The following is a 19,595-nucleotide window of genomic DNA, read 5'->3' as shown; positions in this document are numbered from 1 at the left end:
ATCGTACAGACTCCACAGTCTAGGTAGATGTATACAGGAATGAACAGAAGCAATTTCAAGTCGCATCAAAAATGCGGGAGGGACAGCGGTGTCATGGATTACAATGTATCCTGCACCGAAATGACAGCGCGTAATATTCCGCCAGACCCACCAATCTGTATACGGATATGCAAAATACCTTCTTCCAGAGATACATGATCACCAATAAGATAGCTCCAAGAAATTGCTACAAACGACAGTTCTAAAATGTGTCTTACTGGGATACATTCAAATTATATCTTAGTGGGCAGGAAGTCCGGGACCTTCCTCACGCCTCGTTCTCTGTCGACGAAACGAAGTAAGTTGATGCACGCGGGAGTGAAAGACAGACACCTACAGCTCATCTACGGCAATCATGAGATCGTAGTTGATTTCCTGACTGACTACAGAATCGAATTTATACGATGGATGCGAGCGGACGAAGTCGCGGAGCCAAGTCGCCGCCGTTTTGAGCGATCCTGCGAACGACAGGTTAATGCATAGTCGCACAGACGAAAATTATAACGAACCGTTCGTCCTATGCTTAATAAGATCCAAGTACTCGTCCAACTTACACCGCTCATCTTCAGTGATATCTAGGGTATCCAGGTATGCGTACACGAGACCAAATAATCCTGGGAATCCAGGACACTTTGCAAATAAAACACGCATCAACGTATCAGTTCGTTCCATGGCGTTGGGATACTCACCTTTCCGAACATAATCTCTTCCATCGTCATCTCTTCATATTCGTCCTCAACAGGCCTGGATGGGTGTCCGTCTTCTGGTGGTGGGACTGAAGGGAAACAGTTGCGCAGTTTCTTCTCTTTTCTCCGCACAACGTCCGGACCATCCACAGGCGAACTGGATCCCGACGAACATGCGCTGGAAGAGCGAGAAGATCCGGATGGAGGGAAGACATCTTTGCGGAAGAAGAATTTCTGGGAATGAACGGCATCCCTCTTCTGCGCTCTTGACATGTTCTCGTCAACCTGCACGACCACATGATAACCACTGAATTACAACGAATTTATGCGTGGCAGATGGGACTCACTTTCGATATGGGAATGTATAAATTAAGCCCAGAACTCAAAATGGCCCGAGATAGAAGCACCACGAATACGGAGAACGCCGCATTTTCAAAATCTGTGATTTGTACTTCCATCGAGCGGAATTCCACTCGCCAGCCTATAGGAGAGTTGATGGGCGGTGGTTTGAAACGCAGGGTTTGCCAGTTTGTGGATTGAATATTCTAAGCGGAGAGTGAGACATTGAAGCCAGTAATTCTCAGTAAAGACGCGCCTCAAAGTGGTCATTACTGGTCGTATCATCTTGTTCAATCGTCTCCGAAAATATCACGATTGGATCCCGAATGAATAAGTGAGAAATATGCTTTGCGAGCAATTTGTCAATACCTGCATTGAATGGCAATTAGCGATCCCATGCACCAAGGGCATTCGAGAACCCGGAAGGCACCATGATTGCACAGGCGGTCAAAGATTGCTTGGTCATAAGGCGCATGAACGTCACTGTACTCTGGCCTGTTCATCCAGTCTTCCGATAAGTACAGACTGACACTGCTGTAACGTGACTTGGGAATGCAAAACTTGTTCGATTCCAAAGGCTTTTCACTGTCAGCAGAGAGGTCTGACAGATCAGGCGGTGATCGTACCTTCAAGCCCCGTTCTTCTTCCGTCCGGTCATCTACACTCGCAGAGATTACGTCCCAACGACAGTCAACGTCAGCAATGTATCCGCGCCATAACGGACTAGCCGCAGTAAGCGCTAACTACCAAAGCGATCAGTTTTCTGCATGCCGCACAAATTACGAACAAACCATCAGCGGAGCAATAGGAACGAGTGCATCATATAGCCTCCTGGCTTCGGTGACATTGCATGACTGAAAAGTAATTTGTAGGCAACTGCAACCCATCCCGAATCCCATGGCGTCCATGTAAATGTGGTCATTCAGAGCGGCCCCCTGCTTTGCTTCTGCTCACACGGCAGCATTAACTAGTGTGAACGGAGGGTCACTGGATCAAAGGGCAGTACCTGGGTCTTCAGAGTATAGCTCGCGCTGCCACGGGATAGTAGGATCTACAAATGGTCGTGGGGTATTCTTGTCTATGAAGAGGGGAAGATTGATCACTACTTTGGAACCCCGCCGACGACGAATATTAGCTGTGAGTGTACTGAATCAAGTGTCGGTCAGTAATTTGATTATTTTGATAAGGAGGTTGTCCGACGAACGGGAATCGAGCGTGCGGATTTGTTATCTCTTCTGGAAGAAAGAGACTGTGACTGGAAACTGCATTCTCGGGGTCAAAGTACGGATCGGTGAACACCCCAGAGACACCCAGACGTGGATACGAGGTCAAAGTGAATGGCAATTCGTCCTGTTTGAGATATTTGCGAGCCAGTCGCCGTCTGAAAGAGTGGCTGCTGTTTAACTACACAGCTAAAGCAACATCAACGGACGCACCGATAACGCATATCACCCTCGACTGACAATAGGTCGGTCAGGGATCCAGTGTACGGAGAACCCGGAGTAGATTCGAGCATGAAGCGGCCATACTCGGGGTGGAATGTAGGGACAGAACCTCTAGATGGTCGTGAACAATGCTGCGGGCACAGCAAGCAACTGCAGACCTACGAGTCTGCGCGGTCTGAGGCGATGTCGTTGGTGATAGCCTTGAGCTTTGCAAGAATTTCGGACTGCCTCAGCGATAATCTTGCGTTCTTGCTCTCATGGTCGAACGAGACCACCATGTATTCGATCTGAGGTACATATTCCGCGCATTTTGACGGTCAGGAATCGTGATGCAGGCCAGTGCGAAGAGAATCGATACCTCATCGCCCCAAAGGAGTTCGTCGCCGCACCTGTCCTTAAGTCTGTCCCATATGTTTAAGAACTGGGTGATTCCATGGCTCCTAACGTGATCTGCATGTCGTTTTGCGTCATCCCACGCAAGAGGCGTCCCGAGCGACAAGAGACCCATCGGTCGATGGAAATGAAAGAAGAGGAACGCGTGGAGTGATATCAGACCAGTCCAGCAAATCCAATGCCGGTCTGGCAGTCAGCCAAAATATACAGAAACACTTTTAGAGGATGACAAACACGCCCAATGACCAATCCTCTGAGCGGACAAACGCCATCCGCTGTAAGAAAAATACGAGACCGGACCGATCTAGGAAAATCTTGTCTGCGGGAGACGCCCTCATTGTGCTGTGCTCCTTGCATTTCGCTCTGCGGGATGCCGGCAAGGAGAGATGTTTACTTTCGCCGACAGATGAAGACACGGAACGTCAGAAGCCGTCGCGAACGTAAAAGAGCAATACAACCCGAAGTTCCGTACACACGCATTAAACACATTGTGCCCGTCATTACATCATGGAATCCCTAGGCCTGGTAATACACCGGTATGCTACAATCGTAATAAAAGCCAGATCTAATTATGCACATCTACTAATAAATTCTAGTGTTCTATCGTCCATCCGGATACATCCTTAGCCATTATTGCCGTTAGTGGTCCATTTGAGCAAAATCTTGAGAGCAAGCAAAACGTGCCGCAGAGCACGCGTCCAAGCCTCTTCCTGGCTGAACTGCAATTTCACAGACGCCTCTCCTATCTTGTCTTTCACAATTCTGGCATGAGATCAGCGTTTATGATACACCCTCCCGAAATGTTCAATATCGCTTACTGGTGCGGGAAGTCGACTTGGGGATCTTGCGATTTGACGTAGTCAACTAATTGTTTCAAGCAGTCTAAGAAGGCCACCATCGCAAAATCAAAACGACGGTTGTGTAGCAGTCGGCCCAAGTGGAGATCTCCAGAACCATACAGCTCGTACGTAGCTTTATCTCCAGTCGTTCTCTCTATGCGAGAGAACGAACCCATTGGGACAAGTCGATAACTAGAGATAACATGAAGAAAGTCCTTCGTGAATTGCGAGAATAGCTCACTTCTCAAATGTAAAATCCAGCTTCCTAGCGATGGTATATAAGAGCAGCAGTGTCTGGCCCCACGCGGCATTGATTTCTGCCCATTCAACCTAATAATCTGATAAGATGGTACTATGGAAGACGTAGGAAAACGGGCAAACCGGAACTCCAGGAACTCTGCCCAGACGCAATCCATTAATTGTTCCGAACACGCCTTCATGACCAATGCAAAATGCATCGTTGTAGACGTTGGTACGTTCGAGCTTCTCTAGTGTCATGGAATCGGCAGCATAAGCTGCCCGGAGGGCCGCAAGTTGAGAAGCTTGTTCAGCGGTCTTTAATAGATGAGCATTATGTGCTCGCCAGAACCTATGACAAAACTCAGTTATGAGTCGTGAGACGCATACATGTAAGATAAATACTAACTCAGCTTCCTCCTCCTCCACGGCTTTCTCCTCCAGTTCCAGAGCCCTTAACTCTTCGGCTAATTGTTCTCGCTCACGCTCTGCGGCCTGCAACTGTTCGATTGCCAACTTTTCCTCCTCTTTGACTTTGCTAATTTTGAACTCCGCTTCCTGCTTGCTCATTCCTTCACTTTCGCGCTCTTTCTCCTTCTTGACCTCCTTCTCGAACGCAATATAGCCATCGCGTTCTTTCTTCGTCTCCTCTAACTGTCTTGTCAGTGATGTCAGTAGGATATCCGTACATTCTGCACACAGAGGGTGGTCGAGATCTGTACGACTGGACAGGAGGTTAAATAAACGTAGCGTGGACCGTAAATGGTGTGAGAGTGGTGAGGGATTTGGATGGTTGGTCTCCTCCTGGACGGCAGCCGCCGCAGCTGGCGGATTATAGCTCTTGGTCTTGGAATACGAAGCCTTCTTAGCGAATGGAGTCGTGGGAAGGGGAGAGGGAATATTGCGCACGATGCTGTCTTGGAGCAGCACAAAAGACTCACTCGGGTGTGCCACTACACGTTGCGATGGCTTTCTCTGGGCGCGCGGAGACGAAGCAGAGGGTGAATCAGGTCTATTCTGAGCAGAATTCTGCCAGGCCGCTTTCACAGATGAAGGAGCAGGCAACTGAGAGAGCTTCTCAGCATCCGAGGTCTGCTTTCCATACCCTGATGGCGTAGAAGGCAAGGATGCGGCGACCATGTCATATGCAGAGGGTGAAAGATCGACTAGTGATGCATCAAGCTATACACGCTGAGTCTAGCATAGCGATGACCGAAGATTCGCACTGACCTGCAATGGCTGCTTGCATTGTTGACAGACAAAATTCATCTCGAAGACGGTGAAGTGTACTGCCATTCGGTTGAGCACTTGAGTTTAGTCCAGAGCTATATCTATCATACCTTAGTATTGTGGAGAGACGCGTCTGTACCAGCTGGCTTGAGTCAAACTACTGTTCCGGCATCATTTTAGCTTCAAAATTACGGTGCACGTTGAGTAAAGTACCTTTTCAAACACGATATACTTCGGAGGAGGAGTTGGATGAATCGGCTGAAATTGTCTTCGTAATTGGAAAGGGAGAACTGGGGAGCCGCCACCGACCTTGGTCGCGTCGTGTCGATCACCTGATCTACTTCCTCGCGAATAAACCGGGAACTAACGACTCTCGCATGCGCACCAGTTGCGCAACTGGACAACGTTCGCCTACGATTCGGCCAAATGCTCGCATTTCTTCACAGCGTTGTATTCAGCCGTTTACCTCTCCACGACCGAGTCGTGTTCGATCACTCCTGCAATCGATCTGCTCGACTTGGACCTACGGACCTACAGGAACCTCAGGAATTGCTATAGACGTGGCTGAACCGTGAGATATGACTCTTCTCACTCGAATGACTGCATCAATGTGTCTTGTGGCTCAAACATAGCTCGGCGTACCTGATTTTAACATATAGAGATCATTTTTCGTCTAGGACACCCAGTTGGTTCCAGGCTGCACCGCAGTGTCCACCATATGGAATCCCGAGACGAATCAGCAGTGCTGATGCGCCTCCCAGCACCTTACATTCCCCTCTACCTCAATCGTCGTTCCTGTCTGTAGGCTGTGCACACAGCATAGTGGCCTCGTGCTGAGCATGTGTATTGACGGTCGTTGCGTCTCCTCACCCGCACACAGTCTTTGATGCTCTCCACGACGTCACTCGGGCACATCGATGCATAGCCCCTCTTGGTTAGTCGCTGATCCACAGCGAGACCATGAGCGACCCGTGCGCCATTCCCCGCGGCCTTCTAATTTCCACTGATATATTTGTCGGCATAGCCGCAGGTATGTAGTTGAGCGCAGTTGTTGCTCATTACGCATCGTATCGGCTCCGCTTATCCCAGATTTAGACCGGAGCTGTTATTGCACTGATATATCAGGATGTGCGTCTATTGTCCCAAAGTCTCCACACGCATTGTTAGCGAACCTCATGTAGTCCGGCATACTGATATTAAAAGTTGCACGGAGGCTCGTCGCGCACACCTGTTTTGCTGTTGACGATTGTCAATGACGTGACCCTATAAGTACTGCTCTTGCTCTCGACGCAAGCCAACGTCTGCTACTTTCCCTGCCCAGGAAGGCTCTGTCTTGGGTAAGATGCTTGTCATGTTTTTTAAGATGTTATCTCATTCATTTGCTGTTAATATCCAGAATGGCAACTCGTGTCTTTGCACTTATTATTGGTATCGACAAGTACAAGTCGGGCCGTATTTGGAACCAAGAGTCCTGTGCTGACGACGCCAAAAATATTAAGCATTGGCTTACCCGTGATTTACATGTTCCTCGAGACCAGATATGCCTTCTACTTGATGCCGAAGCTACGAAGCGCAAAATAGAAGACCACTTTATGAGTCACCTTGTTAATAATCCTGCAATCGAGCGCGGTGACGCCATCCTGGTGTACTTTTCAGGCCACGGCAGCACAGTACGTTCTCCTCCTGGTTGGTTTGAGCATGGCCGGGGGGAGGTTGAGGTCCTGTGTCCGCATGATCACGACACCAAGACCGCGGAAGGTAGAGTGGCGGGCATTTCTGATCGCTCGCTGCATGCGATGATGAAGGACTTGTGCCAGGCCAAAGGGAACAACATCACACTGATGCTTGACGCCTGCTTCATTATGCCTCTGGATGGACCACGAGAGCGCAAGCACATTCGCTACACGCCCACCACCAAAGCGACTTCAGAAGACCTCTTTTCGGGGCTTTGGAAATCCGCTATGGTTCATAAGAGCCAGGTGAGCTCCAGCCGTGGCTTTACGGCTACAACCCATGGTACGCACGTCGTTCTTGCTGCCTGCGGTAGTGGTTGGGTCGCCACAGAAGGGAAGGCTGGCGGCAACTTCACTATGGCGCTCATGGCCCTGAAGGATCGCGTCGCGCTTCACAAATTGACCTACACCGAGTTGACACAGCAGGTCACTGCGCTGATGGATGACCATCAACATGCGGTGTCCATGGGCAGGCACACTGATCGTATTCTTTTTGACGGGATTCCTTTCCTTCCCGACGCCGGATATGTGTCGATCGACGTCTACGATAATGAAAAGCTGCGCGTGGAGGCCGGAGCTATTCATGGCATCATGGAAGGCACGGAGTTCACTATCCACCAGCACAATCGTCGCGGTTCCCTCAACCCTGTGTTGGCCACGTATTCCGTTATCGAAGTCTATCCAACGTGGTGTCTCGCTCGGTGCAAGTCGTCTGCTAGGTCTATGGCACGTGAAGGATGGGCACGTATCAAGCGTTGGAATAACAGCACACCATTTCGTGTGCACCTTCGCAAATCACTCTTGTCCATTCTGCGTCGATGTTCTCTCAGGCGTGCAATCGCTTCGGACCCCGAGAAGGCTTCCGAACGTCCTGGCCTCAGCATGCTGCGTGTTAAAAGCGCCACACAGGCAGACATATCCGTCAAAATGCGTCGACGAGACCTCGTGGTGGAGCGACACGATCCCCTCATGGTCTCCAACTGTCGCCGAGTTATCGAGCTCCCCAGCGAGCGGACCAGCAGCGACCTCAAAATTATCGATGACGCTGCACGTTTCCATCTTCATCTTCACCGCAAAAACCCTGCAAGACCACTCCTCGGCCTCGTCAGTATGGAGCTCTTCCGTCTAGACTCCTCGACGTGGACACGCGTCAGCGGGAACCTCCTCGTCAATGGCAAGGCAGAGATCGTCGACGACGAGAAGAATTCTATCTATGCCGTCATGGTGCATAATTATTCGGACCATGATCTTTGGCCATACCTCGCGTACATGGATGCGACTGGTTACGGAATCAGTATGGTGTATCACCCCGACCCATCCGTAACGGTCCCCCCACTCCGCAAGCATTCAGCCTTGATCATTGGTTCCGGGACCCCAGATTCGGAGGCGCTGATTTTCTCGCTCGCTGCAGGTGCCGACACGGGAGCAGGGTTTTTGAAGTTGTTCGTGTCTTCCACATTCACGCCTATGAAGTTCATTGAGCAAGGCATCCCTACGTCGGCACTCTCCGCGCAGGTTAGAGACAACAAGAAGACTGCTCCTGCCCCGCAAAGCGATTTCTGGGATTCTATGGTTGGTTGTGTTACAGTCGTCCGCAAGTCGGAGAGAGAGACTTGACTATTGCTGGCGACACGACCTGTCATATGCGAGATGTCGTCGAGCGGGCTCGGCGTACTATCTCGGAGGCTAATTTATGTATTGTTATGGCAGCGTATGTCGAAAACTGAATTTATTCATGTACTTATATCTCATGGCAAGTGGGATATGAAGTTATGCATGTTCTCAGCTTCCGCTTTGAACAGAGTCGGGTCAATCTTATCTGATGGCTTCGATTGGATCAGAACCAAATATATACAAATGCGCCAACAAAATAAAAAAACGCCGTTACCAGCACATGGGCATCTGGGTTCCATCCTGTCTTTCATTTTCTGCCAAATTCTTGCAACGCTCTCAGTGATTGTTTTACACTACCTCTGATCAGGGTGAGTTTCTCCTTCGGGTTTATTTATATACAATGTTTTTTTTGTTTGTTGCAATGACGAGTGTTGATTTTTTCAACCACCACTGGCACCTCTTAGTCGACTTTGATGCGCTTTGCGAGCTCTGTTCCAATGCATATCACTGACATGAATGGCATTCTGAGCATATAATTTCAGTCCTGCGCATAGCAATGACCTTTCTTACAATGCTGATGTTGTTTGTAGGTTCCATTTCTTATCAAAGACAGATCGATCTGTTGCATGTTTCACATACGGGCTGTGGTATTCCGCGGCCAGAGCCAAGAAGTAGCATCGTTCCTATGGTGCCTTGACCCCATATTTTCATCTCTATCTCGAACGTTTTATTTGTACGTGTTCCATCTGAGATATATGTCTCTAGCAATATATTCTTTATCAGCTGGATTGCGCGAATGGGTGGAATCAGTGACTCTGTCTTACCCTCCCCATCGAGAGCTTCAGTCGTACACTATCCTGAGTTCCAACATGTCACAAAGTTCCAGCTGGCAAGAACTAGTGGCGGATAAGAAGCGTCGTCAAGAAGCATCTGTTCCTCGAAATTGGCTAGTCACTGTGCCTCCTGACACAGTCCTTGATGTCACCGCATTTCCCGAACAATGTGGCCTTCTTTCTGAGAGGGAACTAGAGATCACAAACACCATTGATGTTGGGGTACTATTGCAGAAGCTTGCCGCTGCGGAGTGGTCTTCTGTTGAGGTCACTACGGCATTCTACAAAAGAGCCATTGTTGCTCAACAATTGGTATGGTTTTGTTCCTCCATGTGTAGTCTATTTCATCTCGGTGATAACTATCTAGGTCAACTGCCTGACGGAAATATTCGTTGAGAAAGCTTTGGCGCGTGCAGCCGAGCTTGATGATTATCTTAAAACTACGGGGAGCGTTGTCGGGCCGTTACATGGTTTGCCTATGTCGCTGAAAGACCAGATCAATCTTAAGGGTCTTGAGACCACAATAGGTGAGTTGGCATGCGGGCATACATAGGTCGTGTACCGATGAGCAAACAACAGGCTACGCATCTTGGGTTGGCAAGTACGCCGACAAAGATGCCGTCCTTGCAGAGATCCTGTATGAATGCGGTGCCGTCCCATTTGTGAAAACAAACATTCCTCAAACTTTGATGGTGCGTGTCGTCTTGTCGTACGAAAGTGAATTTATCGATCAACGGCGAATGAATCATACAGTGGCCAGAGACATACAACCTGATCTTTGGCAGAACTCTTAATCCTGCAAACCGTCTTCTGACCTGCGGAGGATCATCCGGTGGTGAAGGCGCGCTAATCCACCTCAAAGGCAGCCCACTTGGTGTCGGGTCTGATATTGGAGGGTAAGCAGCAGAATCTCTTATGTCTGCCCATATTTACTCTTCAAATTACTAGATCCATTCGTATTCCTGCCATTTTCAATGGGTTATATGGTTTGCGGCCCTCGTACGGCCGTGTGCCTTATGAAGGATCCGCCAACTCGATGTGCGGGCAAGACTCCATCCCGTCTGCTCTCGGACCCTTGTCGAACAGCCTGAGCGGCATCAAAGCATTCATGCAAGCCGTCATCAGCCGTGAACCGTGGCTGAGAGATCCCCTCGCGGTTCGCAAGAAGTGGGACGATGAGGAATATGCACTTGCGGGGCACGGCAACGGCCAGGCTCTCTGCTTTGCTATACTGTGGGACGACCGTATTGTCATTCCCCATCCTCCCATTATTAGAGCTCTGGAGATGACACGAGATGCATTGATTGCGGCCGGTCATAAAGGTACGTTTTCACCGATACACAATGATGCATCAGTCTGCTTAAGTTTGTACCGCAGTGATTGACTGGAAACCTATCAAACACTTGGAGTTGGGTGACGCCATCGTGAGTTATTACGAACGATTTGCGGCGGTCTGCTGATCCTTTGACAGTTTAGAATATGCAAGGCCGGTGCATTGGAGGACTTAATGGTTGCTACAGCAGCTTCCGGAGAACCGATTCTCTCGTCAATGAGCCTCACAGAGGAAGTGATCGTTGATACCTCTACTCGCCCTGATCTAATCGGCATTTCCGCATATCAACTGTGGCAGATCCAGAATGCAAAAGCACATCTTCGCAAAGAGTACCTCGATCATTGGGAGAGGACAGTGGAAGCAACAGGAACCGGGCGTCCTGTCGACGCTATTATTTCACCAGGAGCGCCTTTTGCAGCGCCCCCACATGGGAAAAACGGGTAAGTCCCATTATATATCTGACTATGGCGAATTCAAAGTCTCTGGGTCAGAAATCCCAACTACACCCAGGTTTTCAATGTACTGAATTATGTTGCCTGCGCTTTCCCTGTCACGAAGGTTGATCCGACGCTGGACGCGAAGAAGCCACCTCATCAGTTCCTGAACGAAGCAGATGAAGTCAACTACAATCTCTGTAGGTGCACTATGCGTTATCCTGTGACGGTTTGTTTGATTGTTACATTGTGATATCAGATGACCCTATTACGTTCCAAAACGCACCCGTTGGTCTCCAACTCGTTGGTCGGACATTGGAAGAAGAAGCCGTAATCGCTATGACCGAGATAGTGGACTCGGCTCTTAAGGCAACAGCCAGTGCGTAAGCAAGTCATGAATATTTATAATAGGTTAAGTACTGTGATGGCAATACGCTGTAAAGCATGCGATAGATTTAGGAAGCTGTATTGTAACGTTGACACGCTCGATCATTGTCTCCGTTCGACGAATTTGGAGCTGCACATCATGCGAGGTTAAGGGTAACTTCGCAATACAAAGCGAACCGTGGTATTGCATCAAACGGATACATTCGGGACACATGTGATGGCTAATATGATGGTCTTCTCGACATACTGTGCATAAACAGCGCATATTATCTCATGATCTTCATCTCTTCTTTATATCCCTCTTTTTCCTCTTGCTCGTGGAAAGTGGTTTAATGGATGATGGTCGCTTGAGGCTTGGTGACGCAGATGCGGCAATTTGCGCATCTCGGATAGCTTCCTTGCTCAGGCAGAAGTCGATGTGTGCATTGAATGCTTGATTGTCGACCTGCAACAGTTTACTGCAGATCGGACAGGTTTGCGCCTCCACAAGCTCATTAGCTTTTGTAGTTCTTGGCTGACTCGTCGAACGACGACGCTTGAGATTATCCGTTCGACGTATAGCAGTATTCGATACTTCTATTGAAGAACGTTGGCCAGCAGCTGAGACAGGTTTGGTGGGCAAAGGACCGAGAGCAGGCGGATTTGAAGAGGAAGGGGCCGAATTCGGTGGCCTCGATTTACTCCCCGTGAATTCAACGTTACGCATACTCGTGGTTAGATGCATAGCAAAAGACGAGGAGCCTTGTACAAACATGGTTCCATCTCGGTCAAAGTCATCATCGCCATGCAGAGCATCGAGGCTTGCGTGGTCTGCTTCGTCATGCTCATGAAACCCAGGCATAGTCTCTTCGAAACCATCAGGTGTGAGAGACGGTTCATTCTCCAGAGGATATTCGACCTCCGCTTGCTTCCTCTTCTGAGGATGTGGGTTGTGTGCAGGCTCGAAGAACTTGTGGATTGTGACGTCAACAGGAGCAGTATCAAACAAGAGAATGAGGCACACCCTTTTGATCCCGCTATTTTTTTGAGCGGCTTCGGCTCGCAGGTCTTTCAACTTTGTGACTCTGAGGCCAATTAATCGGAGCGTTAGGGGCATTTCAGGCATTAGGAGCTCTTTGCCTATCTGCCAAACCGGAACGTCGAAGTTGGATGACGTTTAGCATGAGTCAGCGCACGAGGGGCACGTACTGCATATAGAGCCTCCTTTGTAGTAGTAATCCAACGATCAAATGATTTGGCACGCGTGAAAACTGCGCAAAATCGGGGTGAGGTCGGTCAAGACGAATATCGGCTGGTCAAAGAATGGACCTTGGTATGTATCCAATTTGTATTTCAGTGTTACTGTTTTTCCCGTCCAGCCATCGCCGACCATGTCATGATCTAATTCAGCTGCAACTTCCTCCAATTTATGGAGTATGTCTTCTTGTCTTGATAAAGGCGCGAACGTCCTGATAGTAAAACCGATTGATACGATAGACGTTGGATATAGTTTGGTCAGTCCCTGGTACGCATTTCAATGGAGGGAAGTACCGCTCAGCTCCGATGCTCTTCCGTTCCTCCCGCTGCCACGGCTGAACAATATTTGACGCAATACCAAGATATGCCTGTAGGAGAAAATGAAGGCCGAACTGTTTGTCCATCAACGACAGGATAGCTCGATGGGTGTATATATCACCGCATGTCTGTAGCGGTTGATCAACGCCGATCCAAAGCGGTGTGTATACGCAGCTCAGCTCAATATAAACTCTGGAAGAATGGCCTCGTGGATACTTGCCTTAATATCTATAGATTCTAAAAGTCGTTCGTTCACGCGACCGACCCCAGGTAGCTTCCGTATGGACAAATCGTGCATAAATTCCTTGATCGTGGCTGGATCCGACTCAAGCTTGAATTGCCCATTTGGCTTGTTCTAAACACTGTAATAAGAACTAATACCGTTGACTGCACAGAAAAAGGCCACAGACCTTATCAGAGCAGATCTTACAGCACGCACAAGGTTAGAGAGCCGACGACAACGATACGGGTAAATTCACCTTGGCCAACATCTGGCCGCAGCATGTCGAGTCTGCATCAGTACCACGGAACTTCACTTGCGTCATCACAAACCTTGTTAGGGGCGATTCCAGCACTGACAGTCAACCTGGTCTCTTTTTGGACGGCCTCTCGCATCTGTTGGACGCACTCCTCTGCCGTCAACTGATGGTCTTCGCAGTAGGCCGTGATACTGTTCATAGAGCGCCAGATTAGTTGTAGGTAATTTCAGGGCCGAGGGTATGCCATGTTGGATAGACGTAAAAAAGCCTTACTTGATATATCCTTCATCGCAGCTGGCCGCACACATGTTTGGATCATATCGGCGAAATATGTCCATGACTCTCCGGGACATTTCCAAATAGCGGTCAAAATGGTTCCCCACGAGGATCAGGTGAGGGCATAACTTCTTGGCTATGAAGCCTGCATGGACCAAGACCGATTTCGGCGACAGTGCGGAGCGGGAGAAGACAAATATGACACCAACCAGCCATGCCGGATCGTACACCATACTTCCGGGCCTCATAGGATGCTGTGGTCAAGACACCTTTACCAACCTAACCAATCGTGAGACGCACGTTCCAGTGGAAGAGGAGGCGATATACTACAGCAAAAGGCCTCCCCTCGAGGGATGGATCATCGAGAAGCTCAACACTTGCGTAGAATGCGTCCATGTCAACATGGACAATTGTCTGGGTTAGGTCCCGCTGTCCTTCAAGTTTGAAAAGCTGGCGCCGAGAGTGAAGCTCAAACCCAAGACGATCATTTTGATAATAGACTTACAAGCTGGTCTACGCCATGCTCGATACTGTCTAATTTACAAGGCTCACAAAGTCAGTGAGGCACGCCTCTGAAAGACGCCAAGTAATGGACGTACGGATATCCACGCCCTTCAACACTTCATCACGGTGTCTAAGAATCCGTGCGATCCGTTCAGTGAGATCCTTGTCTTTCCGTTTCTCGTTCTTTCCCAAAGAGTTTCAGCCTGATGGGAATGCATCGCTTGCTATGCCGTCACTGACCTCGTAGAATTTAGACCCCTTGGACGCCTCAGCAATTATACGATTGATCCCTGACTGATCTATTGCGAGCCTGAAATTCATGCTTGCCGTTAGAAAAGGGAGCCGACAAAGACATACGAACCGACCCTGCTTTGGTTGTTGAGGGGCCGGCAAGTCGCTTCACGAGGCTATCGGTATCGGGAGTCGAGTTGGGTTCCAGTGGCATTGAATACACAATATTATATGAGGGTGCGTTATGATTGATGGCATAGACCCAAAATACCAAACACTGTCGCGAAGAAACAGCGGCAGACTCGGACGCTCGCCTCCTGGGATGAGTCGGAGCCCCGCGCGCGTCACGGTAGCGTGATCTTGTCATTGTGCACACGTGAATGACAACGCGCACACGTGACGGACACGTCTCGATTCAACTTGAAGTTGGTCGACGCGTTCCCCCTGCAGCGCAGCAGCCTCAGGCCTAAGGTACCACGTCGACAACCTCTGCTCGTTCCGAGCTTACGGTACAATACCCAAGATCCACTAGATGGCCGGTCGCAGGAAACCCGCTCCAGACTATACTCAAGTCAGCAGCCGAAGCGTTGCTGAAGCACCTTTCCAGGTCTCATTGACTGACGACCAGCCCGTGGTACGATACACCCTGACAGACCGCTCTGACCCTGCTCCCGCAATGTCCAACCACTCTGGATTAGATCAAGCACGCTTTTCACAGCCGCGATTTTCCAAGACATCTCCCGTCCGCAATCCGTCTTTGCCGACTGTAGCTGAGGCCACCGAGGACGGGTCAAATGCAGAAGATGGATCTTCCATCTCTAAGGAGAGTATGTCCTCTGGGGCTACGTACGTCGGCCAAGATGGTGCATACTACGATGAATCCAAGGGCTATTCCGGCATGGAGCCCAATCCGAAACTGGCGTTTAACCACAACACATTGCCTACCATCACTTCCGGACAGCCGTTGCAATGGGAATACGCACAACCTGCACCTGGTGATGACCCTTTTGTTGACCAACGACAATATGCGCAACCCCTAGAGAACGCGCCGAACCAGACGTACGCGCCACCTACTTACCCATATATGCACACTGGCAGCAGTTGGCAGTCGCCAACAAGACCAACATCTGCCTACAGCACCACATCTGTTGGGCTATCTTCACAACCGAATGTTACAGGTCATGGGTACCAGCCGGAGTTAGATACTACTTATACAGGCTCTCGCAGCACTATAGACCATTTCCAACATGATACAGAAGCATACGCCTCGGGGGCCTATTCTCGTGCGTCTTATCGTCCGCCGCGGTCTCGATCTCCTACCCCTGCAGTAGACGATGAGGACTACCACATAGTGGGCAATGGTAGCGTCCACTACACCGGTCACTCCCCAAATCGGCAGCCCCAATCGTACGACTATGAGAAGGTCGCTTTGCAAGAACAAGACCTTAGCTACCATCAGCATTATCTAACGTACGACGGGGACCACGAGTCGCTGTATACAGAATCTGAGAAAACATCGCTTTCTAGCGGGGCATCGCCGCATCTAGAGCCAGAGACACCCGTCAACACCCGCCATTTTGGACCAGCCCCCATGGGCCGCATTTTGCGCCGACATAAGACCAAAAAGCGGGTGCAACTCACCAACGGAAATTTGGTTGTAGACCTAGACGTACCGCCTAAACTTGTATTGCCACGCAAAGGAGAGGCAGAGATGATGAAGACGAGATATACGGCTGTAACGGGAGATCCAAACGACTTTGAGAAAAATGGATTCTTTTTGCGACAAAATGAGAGCGGTAGGACGACAGAACTTTTCATCGTCATCACCATGTATAACGTATGCTCTATAACATTCTTGGCGATTGTTATGCTAATATGAAGTCGTAATTCTAGGAGGACGAGGTATTATTTTGTAGGACAATGTACGGCGTGATGCAAAATATCTCACACCTGTGTTCGCGCAAGCACTCCAGAATATGGGGTCAAGATGCCTGGAAAAAGGTCATACATTTTATCAATAGAATGATTGCTACTTATGACGCGTCCGACCATAGGTCGTTGTTTGTATCGTAGCAGATGGCCGCAAAAAGGTTCATCCGCGCGTCCTGGACTGTCTAACACTGCTTGGTGTGTATCAGCCGGGCGATCATATGAAAAATATGGTCAACAATAAGCCTGTGACTGCCCATCTCTTCGAGTACACCGCCTCCTTCGGACTGGATCCCAATCTGCACTTCAAATATCCGGATAAGGGGATTGTGCCGACGCAGATCTTGTTCTGTATGAAGGAGAGGAATCAGAAGAAGATAAACAGTCACCGTTGGTTCTTCAATGCCTTCGGGCCCATGTTGCAAGTGAGTCGAACAAACGGTTTCGCTTTGGATAATGGCTGACTTCAAACATTAGCCGAATGTCTGCGTACTTCTAGACGTCGGTACGCGCCCGGGACCCAAGAGCATCTATCATCTTTGGAAAGCATTTGACCTGAACTCGAATGTTGCTGGGGCTTGCGGTGAAATCGCTGCTTATAAAGGGAAGCATTGGTCAGCCTTGCTAAATCCGCTCGGTAGGTACATTTTCTGTCCCGTTTGCCTCTACTGATGTAGTATTAACTCCCAGTGGCGGCGCAAAATTTCGAATACAAGATCGCAAATATTTTGGACAAACCAACGGAATCACTATTCGGTTATATTAGTGTCTTGGTGAGTGATATTTCTCTAATATGCAAACGACTCTCATCCAAGCGATCTCATTCCTCTCAGCCCGGAGCATTCTCTGCCTATCGGTCGGTTTATCGTTTGGTTGGCGCAGTTCCCCAATGACATGATAGCATAGATACATCGCGCTGCAAAATAACAAGCAGGGAAAGGGCCCTTTGGCCTCATATTTCAAAGGAGAGGTTTTGCACGGTCGCGATACAGATATCTTCACCTCGAACATGTGTGAGTGCACTTTTCGACGTGGCAAAATATGTTCAAGTCTAATACTTACACAGACCTCGCCGAGGACGTGCGTACCACTACCTTCTTCCTCGTATTGGCTTTGAACACATGCCATAGCGTATTCTGTGTTTTGAACTTGTAGCAAAAGCAAATTCGAACTGGTAAAGGCCATCGTATTCTCACTTTGACTGTTCCTTGTTATTCATCTAGTCATCGCGGTCAGGATCCTGAAATATGTCAAGAGCGCAATCGCTGAGACTGACGTGCCTGATGCATTGCCGGAGTTCATCAGCCAGCGGCGGCGGTGGTTGAATGGATCTTTCTTCGCCGCCACGTACGCCATCGCTCACTTGGGGCAGATTTTGCATTCCGGCCACAGCATAGGTCGAAAATTCATGCTGATTATGGAGACCATCTACAACGTGATTAACCTCATTGCGGCTTGGTTCGCCATTGTATGGATAATTTTTGCCTTGAGGTATTTTGAGACTGACGATGTGTCCGTAGGGCAATTTTTACTTGTTCTTTGTGAGGAAAACGCTTGGTTGCGGCTGGTTTGTCCGATGATTGAAATGTTTTATTAGATTATTCTCACCTCGTCCCTGGAAACACCCTCATTTGGTATGACGGGACTGAAGTACTTCAACGCTGTTATTCAGGTGCGTATTATGGATGAGAGGCGCACAACTTATATTCTAATAAGTACGGATTAAGTTTGTGATGGGAGGAATCGTTGTAGGGTGCTTCCTCTTCTCTATGGGAAATAAACCGAAAGCGTGTGTGATACATACCCTTATGATTGTTGATACCGTGACTGACTTGACTCCAGATCGAAGTGGAAATACAAACTTTCTGCGATCATGTTGTCGATAATGATGGTCTATCTCCTCTTCAGCGCCGTCATGGTTGCCGTAGAGGCAGCTGGCTCGGGCGGTGTTGCATACACCACTATGGTATTCAGTATTAGCGTAACTTACGGAGGTGAGCATTTGTGTGGCTATAACCGAGGAGATGCTCACCGACATCGTAGTATATGTGCTATCAAGCTTCTTGGCACTAGACCCTTGGCATATCTTCACCAGCTTCATCCCCTACCTGCTCCTCTCTCCTACATATATCAACATTTTGAATATGTGAGACTGTTTCATTTATACGTCTGGAATGAGTGAGTGACGCCTTTTCGCTGCAGTTATGCATTTTCGAATCTAGACGATGTGGGTCGCCTGCCTAAAGCCTGAATTTTTGTATCTCACCTATCACCAGATTTCTTGGGGAACAAAACAAGACACTGAACTAGAATCCGATCTCGGCGCAGTCATTCAGAACAGCAACTCCCAAGTCGACGTCGAAGTGCTGACTGACGCGGCAGACGTCAATGGTATGTACGAGGAGTCGCTGCTTAATCTGAAACACAAGAAGCCCGTTCCAAAAAGTAGCACCGGAAACAGCTTGGCTGAGAAGGAACAAGCAGCGAAGGACTACTACGCCAATGTTCGCACCAATGTAAGTATCTATGCGAGATTCTCGATTCGAACGCGAATCTTGACTTTCTTAATCAGGTTCTCCTCAGTTGGGTTTTGTCGAACGTAAGTCCATTGAGCTGCGTGTCGCGAAAGTTGCATGTCACCTAGACTTCTGCCAGGCCCTTCTTTTGGTAGCTATCCTCGGCGGGGGCGATGCTGTTAGCACATTCAGCGATAATAGTTCGTTCAGCCGCACTAAAGCATATATGACTTTTATTCTGGCGTTTGTTGCGATCACGACTTCTATTGTAAGCTCTCTTCTTAGACTCGTTGTTCGTATATTGAAATACTGCTTGCCGCAGCGCTTCTCTGGCTCGACGATGTATCTCATCGCGAGAGTCTTCACAGGCTAAGCTTACCCCATGATCACGAAAACTGTATCTTTATGAATAACCATTGAACGAACGAAGGACATTGGATACTGTTCGTACAAATTGTACACATATACTTATTACATTCAGGACACGGACACAACATGCGTAATGCTGAACAATTAACAAATATACTGGTCATTTAAACAGATAGTTGTAGAACGAACGTTCGG

The 19,595-nt window shown here is 48.9% G+C and overlaps 7 protein-coding genes across 7 annotated transcripts; 3 read left to right on the top strand and 4 right to left on the bottom strand.

The window, feature by feature from the left end:
• Nucleotides 1-272: 272 nt before the first annotated feature.
• Nucleotides 273-3,017, bottom strand: FIBRA_01103 (uncharacterized protein; the record flags this gene model as incomplete). Its single annotated transcript, XM_012322982.1, has 12 exons — nt 273-321; nt 377-497; nt 549-669; nt 729-1,010; nt 1,073-1,270; nt 1,691-1,807; nt 1,856-2,010; nt 2,071-2,210; nt 2,269-2,445; nt 2,501-2,620; nt 2,672-2,796; nt 2,868-3,017. The coding sequence occupies 12 exons, from the start codon at nt 3,015-3,017 to the stop codon at nt 273-275; spliced, it is 1,755 nt and encodes a 584-aa protein (XP_012178372.1).
• Nucleotides 3,018-3,525: 508 nt separating this feature from the next.
• On the bottom strand, nt 3,526-5,227 carry FIBRA_01102 (uncharacterized protein; the record flags this gene model as incomplete). The annotated part of the gene is made up of 6 exons (XM_012322981.1): nt 3,526-3,664; nt 3,721-3,933; nt 3,983-4,071; nt 4,123-4,330; nt 4,388-5,144; nt 5,209-5,227. The coding sequence occupies 6 exons, from the start codon at nt 5,225-5,227 to the stop codon at nt 3,526-3,528; spliced, it is 1,425 nt and encodes a 474-aa protein (XP_012178371.1).
• A 1,378-nt stretch (nt 5,228-6,605) lies between these two features.
• Nucleotides 6,606-8,558, top strand: FIBRA_01101 (uncharacterized protein; the record flags this gene model as incomplete). The annotated part of the gene is made up of 1 exon (XM_012322980.1): nt 6,606-8,558. The coding sequence occupies one exon, from the start codon at nt 6,606-6,608 to the stop codon at nt 8,556-8,558; it is 1,953 nt and encodes a 650-aa protein (XP_012178370.1).
• Nucleotides 8,559-9,424: 866 nt separating this feature from the next.
• On the top strand, nt 9,425-11,542 carry FIBRA_01100 (uncharacterized protein; the record flags this gene model as incomplete). Its single annotated transcript, XM_012322979.1, has 9 exons — nt 9,425-9,700; nt 9,756-9,915; nt 9,968-10,080; nt 10,142-10,284; nt 10,337-10,710; nt 10,766-10,812; nt 10,860-11,161; nt 11,213-11,355; nt 11,415-11,542. 9 exons carry the CDS (start codon nt 9,425-9,427, stop codon nt 11,540-11,542), a joined length of 1,686 nt encoding a protein of 561 aa, XP_012178369.1.
• A 280-nt stretch (nt 11,543-11,822) lies between these two features.
• FIBRA_01099 (uncharacterized protein) lies at nt 11,823-12,647 on the bottom strand (the record flags this gene model as incomplete). Its single annotated transcript, XM_012322978.1, has 1 exon — nt 11,823-12,647. One exon carries the CDS (start codon nt 12,645-12,647, stop codon nt 11,823-11,825), a length of 825 nt encoding a protein of 274 aa, XP_012178368.1.
• Nucleotides 12,648-13,271: 624 nt separating this feature from the next.
• Nucleotides 13,272-14,800, bottom strand: FIBRA_01098 (uncharacterized protein; the record flags this gene model as incomplete). The annotated part of the gene is made up of 11 exons (XM_012322977.1): nt 13,272-13,451; nt 13,507-13,521; nt 13,576-13,587; nt 13,649-13,766; nt 13,849-13,996; nt 14,061-14,130; nt 14,179-14,301; nt 14,357-14,385; nt 14,451-14,538; nt 14,596-14,665; nt 14,721-14,800. The coding sequence occupies 11 exons, from the start codon at nt 14,798-14,800 to the stop codon at nt 13,272-13,274; spliced, it is 933 nt and encodes a 310-aa protein (XP_012178367.1).
• A 318-nt stretch (nt 14,801-15,118) lies between these two features.
• Nucleotides 15,119-19,404, top strand: FIBRA_01097 (uncharacterized protein; the record flags this gene model as incomplete). Its single annotated transcript, XM_012322976.1, has 20 exons — nt 15,119-16,423; nt 16,480-16,587; nt 16,641-16,940; nt 16,993-17,152; nt 17,206-17,288; nt 17,349-17,371; nt 17,422-17,528; nt 17,582-17,595; nt 17,646-17,689; nt 17,752-17,983; nt 18,036-18,056; nt 18,113-18,187; nt 18,243-18,304; nt 18,358-18,509; nt 18,559-18,661; nt 18,718-18,742; nt 18,792-19,031; nt 19,088-19,114; nt 19,171-19,299; nt 19,354-19,404. The coding sequence occupies 20 exons, from the start codon at nt 15,119-15,121 to the stop codon at nt 19,402-19,404; spliced, it is 3,261 nt and encodes a 1,086-aa protein (XP_012178366.1).
• Between the last annotated feature and the right edge of the window lie 191 nt (nt 19,405-19,595).

Source organism: Fibroporia radiculosa (genome assembly GCF_000313525.1).
Source record: "Fibroporia radiculosa TFFH 294 genomic supercontigs, scaffold485, whole genome shotgun sequence".
Taxonomy (NCBI): Eukaryota; Fungi; Basidiomycota; class Agaricomycetes; order Polyporales; family Fibroporiaceae; genus Fibroporia; species Fibroporia radiculosa.
Note: the sequence above shows the minus strand (reverse complement) of the source record. Positions and strands in the feature narration are given on the sequence as shown.